The following is a 6,587-nucleotide window of genomic DNA, read 5'->3' as shown; positions in this document are numbered from 1 at the left end:
AGCTGCACGTTAAGTTCCAAGTACCCAAGGTAAGGAATAGTCAGACCGTTGGCAGCTCTGAGCTCCAACCAATGACAAGAACGGAGGCGCTCCTGGCCCCAAGGCTCAAGATGTTGACGAAGAAGCTCTCAGAAATGGTAGACACCATGGAACCGGTTGTCTACCAGACAAGGGACCTTCACGCCACCCATGTCGACATCCAAATGGGGGCAGGACGAAATCAATCCAGAAGCATCCATATTGCGTGAAACAGCTTGCGAGCCAGTGTCAGCCCCACCCAAACTGTGGCTCTGCAGTTCGGTGGGCACTAGTTTTCCGACGTGGAATGAGAGCGAGGTTGTCGACCAGCATTCAAGGGGGGTCGTGAGGGAAACTGCGAACGAGAGGCAACACGCTGTCCATCACACTCATGTGCAAAGTGTCCCGGCTGGTTACAGCGCCTGCATATTAAAGGGCCAGGCCGTGGTGGACGACGGTACTGGTTGGAGCTTTGTAGCTGAGCAATGCTTCCCACAAGCTGGTCAAGCTGCTCTTGCTGACGCTTCAACATCTCCCTCATCTCACTCATCTCAGACACTGAAGTAGGTGAGACAATAGCCTGGGGGGCACCATGAACACCGTACTGGACACCATAGACTGAGGGGACTGATTGGCTGCGACCTCTCACACCACCAGGCAAACCCTCGCGCTCCCATCGAATTGCCTCAGCCCTCACCTCAAGCAAGGTGCAACCAGGCTGGCGACGCACCAACTGCTTCAACTCACGTCTCAAGGAACTATTCAAGATGTGCTCGACAAACTGGTCTCTCAAAAGGGCCCCAGCGTGTGGCATGTCGGCGGGGGCGCACCGCTTCACTTTCTCCATAAGGCCCATTAAAGCAAGGGAGAACTCCTGAAGTGTTTCTCCTTCTTGCTGACCTCTGGAAAAGAAAGCTTGCTGCACAGCAACATACGACTCAGAGCACCCATACAGCTCGTCTAAGATGGCAAGTATTCTAGCGGGGTCCTCCCTCTCAGCGGCAGAGCGATACTTTATTTCCTCTTTGGCCTCTCCCTCTAGATGGTCGAACAGAAAAAACGCCTGGTCGAACCGGGACAGATGCCGAGCCCTCATACTCGCCTGCACCTCCTCCACCCACTCACTCAATCCCACGCCTGTCCTTCCCCGAAAGATTGTACATCTCCTATCTCTAGGCACAAAAATTAGTCTCTCCGCTACAGAGGGAACAGAAGTGGGAGAGGCAGCAGGTACTGCTGAAGAGGTAGACGGTAGACCACTTGGGCCAGCCTGTCCTTGTCGTAACCGCTCATTATCTGCTTTTAACTGTGCAATCAGCTCTCTAAGTTCCTGAGTTTCATCCTCCATGATTACTACAAACTCACTACACCAGTAATTACAATGATGCAAAAAGCACCACAAAAGTCAAATCTATAGTATGCACCTCACAAAGATCCACAAGGAGCCACTGCTGCTTTGTCCCCGATCTCTCCAATCTGCATGCACAAAACAAAATTAGGTCACATCCAATAAAGTGAGCAACACAAAACAATATGTATACAAGGGAACACACGTCTCAGCCGTTTGGAAAAGAGTGATCCTGCCAACAACGCCAAGTTTGTGGCGAGCGATAGGCGAGAGAAAATTAAACGAAATAATCTAACAAAAAAAAACAAGAAACGGAAAACCAACAACGCCACCCTGGGAATTTCACCCAAGGAATTGATTTAAAGTGCAAAGGCACACAGGTAAGGTCACTCATTAAAAGGCATGAGACGTGGTTTAAATGTTATAGAAAAATACAATTTTATTACATAAATTCTCTTTTTAAAACAAAATCTTTTTGACATTCATCCCAGGATAAATAAGGGCTTGGAGGCAAGTGAGTGGACAATGACTAGTGCAAGGGGGGGGGGGGCCACCAAAAAGAAAACAAAAATCACCCAACATGCGTGGCACACACACTGAAGACCCGCTCCCAGGACACAGCAAACGAGACAAAGGGGGGGGGGACACCGCCACCAAGACACCAGCACGCCACCACCAGTCTCCAGCCACTAAAAAGAGAAACAAACAAATCAGTGGGCAAATGACCCAACAACATGAAACAAATGATTTCAAAAATTAACAAAATTATAACTAGTGGGCAAATAAACTTAACCAATATCAACTGCCCACTATTAACTTATATGATCATAAACAAAAGAATATGAAAACAAAAAGAAAAACACAGCCAGCTAAAATAATTACATAAGCTAGATAGGACTACATAAATAGTCAAACCAAAATAATTACCAAATCGTTCAATAATCAGAACACACTTAACACACATTCACACATCGAGGGGAGGGGCAAGCCCCAGTTAAAACACACACACATACACACTGAATGAGCGCCCCTGGTAGGGCTACTCGGGAAGTGTGCGCCGCAAGAGACAAGCGGCTACGGACACAGTGTGCCAGCCGGAGCAAAGCGCATGGGGCAAACAGCAGCGTCAAGCAGCAGCAAGGCAAAGCAGCGTGGAGACGAAGTATCGGCAAACAAAACAGCAGTGACCCCAATAAGCTGATTGCGTTAGTCCTAATCAGGAGAAAAGACTGTTAATGTCACTACGTTAGCAAGAAATGCTGCGATTGTTCGCTATGCTACAAACACATACCTGTTTACGACCAAACACGGACACACACACACACCCGTTCACACAGGAGGAGGGAAGGAGAGAGGACTCCGGCCGCTGTCGGCGTTCACCTGAGACCACACCAGCGTTAGCCATCGAACAGCATCAACTACATTGCCGAAAGAGAGAATACTTACCAAGCAAACAATGCACCATAGCGCACACAGGAAACCCAGATCAGCAACAAGCAGTCACCCTGTCGGACCAGACAACCTTTGGCCCGGAAGTGACGCACCAGTGACAGGAGCGCAAAAGGAAGAGATGGTGGAGGATGGCTGCTTTTATACCAGCCCACAGCATGACGGCCACTAGTGGCGCTAAACAAACAGTAGCACTAGACATGGATGGCACATCTATACTGCTACATAAGGATAAAAATACATCTCTTACTCATCATAAAATAATATACATACTGATCTGCATCAAGTGCAAACTTAACCCTAAAGGGATAGTTCAACATTTTGGCAAATTGGCCCATTGCCATAGTCGCTATAGTCATAGCAGTAGGTTCGTTACCTTTATTTGTCGGTGTAAACTATTTGTAGTACGGCCGAGCACAGCCGCGAGCTGCTCAGAGCTATGCTACGGAGGCTCATGGGATTTCTTGGTTTCCCTCATCAAACTCATCAAATACACAATCCAACAACTCCAAAACACTCTGGTGGACTACTTGTGACCTGCACATTCACCACACCATGAGATAATAACAGAACGTTACCAGACAGATTTGTTTTCGAGGTAAATGCAGAGACTGCTTGCTGAAAAACTGTCCCTGAAGGCAACGCGCATCAGCGGTTTTGCATGAATTTACCTCTAAAACAACTCTATCTTGAAACGTTCCGTTATTATCTCATAGCGTGGTGAATGTGCAGGTCACATCTTGTCCACGAAAGCATGGATTGGAGACAATTATTTGATGAGTTTGATGAGGGAAACCAAGAAATCCTATGAGCCTTCGTAGCGTAGCTCTGAGCAGCTCGCCGCTGCGCTCGGCCGTTCTAAAAATAGCTTGCACCGACAAATAAAGGTAACTGACCTACTGCTGTGACTATAGCGATTATGGCAATGGGCTAATTTGCCAAAATGTTGAACTATCCCTTTAACACTTTAACCTAACAAATGAACACTTGACATGTTTAGATATGAGTGGCGATGGGAAGCAGACCTCCATCTTCTTTCATTTTTGCGATCTTTTCCTTGACCTCTGGGGTCATGGCAGCACGGCACCTGTCAATGAAGGATGACAATTTTTCCTTGCGCTCTTTCCAGGGCCCGACGTTTTGGAAGATGTCAGGTGCAGCTAAGCTCAGTTCAGCAATTGGCGCTGTCCTGGAGACAGTATTTCTATCAGCACCGATGCAGTCGAAAGCTGCTTTCATGGAACCGCCACGATTGAAGGCATCCAAAGCCATCTTGTAGCGTGCAATGATTCCCCTGGTGTTTCTAGCTGTAAACGGCACATTAAAACCAGCTTTTGTTTAAAAAGCTTGCCTTCAAGATGTGTGAACTTGTCAAAACTGTAATGAGCAATTACCTTGTCTTCTTCCAGACAGGTCATCAGTGTTAGACGGTTTAACTAAATGGCGGGAAGAGGATGAAGAGGTTGGCGATTTTGACGATTTCTTCATTCTGTAGCTATCCACGGATGAATCTAGAATAGAAATCAAGGGAGGATCAAAACAGATCATGATAGTGTTAACTTTCAAAATATTAAACAAATACATAGCACCCATGGAACAAGCTGCTAGAGACTGGTTTTTGCAGTACAGGCTCACAGATGATAAAACAAGTGTCATCATGATGACATGCATCTGAATGTGTCAATTAAAAGAAACAGGCAGGAGGTTAAGAGTGATAAACATGGCCAATAGTAATATAGAGAAATAGTGTATACTGTATAATGTATTAATTAACAGGGTGTGCAAAGAGACAAAATCAATGTTACCATTTGTGAAGTTAACATTAAAAATATTTCCAGACAATGAGAAGAAATGTGGGATTTGATTCAACTGTATGTAATAAATTGTGCCTTTGTTACCTTCAGATGAATCAGAAAGAACAGAACTGGAGTCTTCCTCTTCCTCGTCATTAACAATGCTCTTTAATTGCTTGGCTTTCTTCAAAGGGGCTTTTCTATCATTCCCATGCTTGCGTTTGACATCTGCAAATAACAAAACAAATTTTCTGACTAGTGATCTAGTTGTGAGAAAGTAATGAACATGAAAACACACTTTTCTGTGTGCTGGAGAAAACCTATTGCAGAGTGAAAAAGGAATACTTATGAATGTGAATGGATAATTACTCACTTGACTTGCCAGACATGATTGTAGAATTATCATCATCCTTCTTGGAGAGTAGCTGATGGATGAGCTCATCCTTTTTCCCAACCTCTCCTTGCAGGTAGGTCTTGTCATCTTTGAGGAGGGAGATGGTTTCCTCACGAATACGCCCCTTCTCTTTCTCTGCCTCAAGAAGTTTTTGAAGTTTTTCAACCTCCTGAACTGCATTTGGTGAGGCTGTTGAAATAATTTCAAATGAAGTAACCATTAAATAAGAAATTCTCTTACAATAAGAATAATGACAGGAGACATATATAAGAATCCCTGATTGTGTGTCTATGTGTGCTGACACGAAGGTCTCAAAGATTCTAAGATGTAACCAATTGTGGGCTGCACTTGGTCATTGCGTCACTGTACACTCACTGTAATTGCTGTGCATGAAGAGTCCATCACCTGCCTGCCCTGCAAGTTCTGCTTTTGTGTCAAGCTACAAAGAATGTTTTAATTTGTCTTATATCAACTGTCATATGATATGACTATTGCATGTGTACATTGCGATGTTGATGCTGAAACAATATATTGTACAACATCAATGACCCACATGTCGACAGTTATGTTACAATTCTACCAGAAAAAAATTAATATTACCAGACCTTTTATGCTGTCCTGTGGGGATGAATTAGCCTTGGGATTGGCATTCACCTTGCGACGACTCATGGTTGAAGCTGGCTAGATGAATAAAAAGCAAGGCACGTGTTATGACTTTCAGGAAAATGCTATTATTGTTACAATAATTTATGTATTATGATATCAATTACAGATACATTACATGTGAATCACTGCTGTTTTCAGGAAAAAATATTGCATAATTTGCATATACATTCAACAGTCAAATGTACAAAATAGTGAGGGATGCACTTATATGAAAATTCTTCATACTAATAACAGATTGTTTTAAAAAATTAGTTATTGGGCTGACCCCCCAAAAAATCGAAGCTTCAAAGCTTCATTCATTGCCATTGTAATCGATCCCCCTCCCCCCTCCCCCTTTTTTTGACACTGTTCTCATCGGCAATGGTTAAATTGAAATGAGTAGGCTACTTGGCATCCTGGAAATCTCTCTAAGTTTTGAAGACATGCAGTGTTTGCCATACACTCATTATGTCCACCGCCCAAATTGTTATCTTTTCAGCTACTTTGAAAAAAATAACAATAGCTATAAAATGAAATATCCTGCAATAAGCCCATCACAGGAGAAAATATGTGCAGTGTAAATTAGCAGGCTTCCTTGCTATCAAGCAAAGTCAAAGTTAGCTCAGTCTGTTTGTGTGTCTGCAGTCTGTTTTTGCAGTTGGTTTTATTTTTCGTTCATCTTGAGTGCATAATTAATTTGTCTTGCTGCTGTTTTTTTTCATTCTCTTACCTATACAACCAGTCAAGGCCCCTTTTTGAAGTTCAACACGTGCTGGAAAAGTAGAAACGTGATGTGGGAGGAGGCCCGACTTCACCAATTAACTCGTGCTATGAGAAAAAACAAAACGAAAGTTAATTGTCTTGGTTCCTTCGTGATAGCAAACAGGTTTTTAGGATTATTGTACAAAGTAAAGTTTGTGGCAAACAAAAAAGTATGACA

At 43.7% G+C, this 6,587-nt stretch overlaps 1 protein-coding gene and 1 long non-coding RNA gene across 2 annotated transcripts; both read right to left on the bottom strand.

Moving 5' to 3' along the window:
* Positions 1-1,779: 1,779 nt before the first annotated feature.
* On the bottom strand, positions 1,780-3,024 carry LOC115569571 (uncharacterized). The gene is made up of 3 exons (XR_003981554.1): positions 2,813-3,024; positions 2,658-2,746; positions 1,780-2,055 (listed from the first exon to the last, which is right to left on the bottom strand). It is a non-coding gene; the product is annotated as an uncharacterized LOC115569571 (long non-coding RNA).
* A 787-nt stretch (positions 3,025-3,811) lies between these two features.
* On the bottom strand, positions 3,812-5,671 carry LOC115570453 (coiled-coil domain-containing protein 106-like). The gene is made up of 5 exons (XM_030399057.1): positions 5,608-5,671; positions 4,982-5,191; positions 4,714-4,836; positions 4,210-4,326; positions 3,812-4,122 (listed from the first exon to the last, which is right to left on the bottom strand). The coding sequence occupies exons 1-5, from the start codon at positions 5,669-5,671 to the stop codon at positions 3,812-3,814; spliced, it is 825 nt and encodes a 274-aa protein (XP_030254917.1).
* Between the last annotated feature and the right edge of the window lie 916 nt (positions 5,672-6,587).

Source organism: Sparus aurata, chromosome 19 (assembly GCF_900880675.1).
Source record: "Sparus aurata chromosome 19, fSpaAur1.1, whole genome shotgun sequence".
Lineage (NCBI taxonomy): Eukaryota > Metazoa > Chordata > Actinopteri > Spariformes > Sparidae > Sparus > Sparus aurata.
The sequence above is the reverse complement of the archived record's forward strand: the minus strand, read 5'-3'. Positions and strand labels throughout refer to the sequence as shown.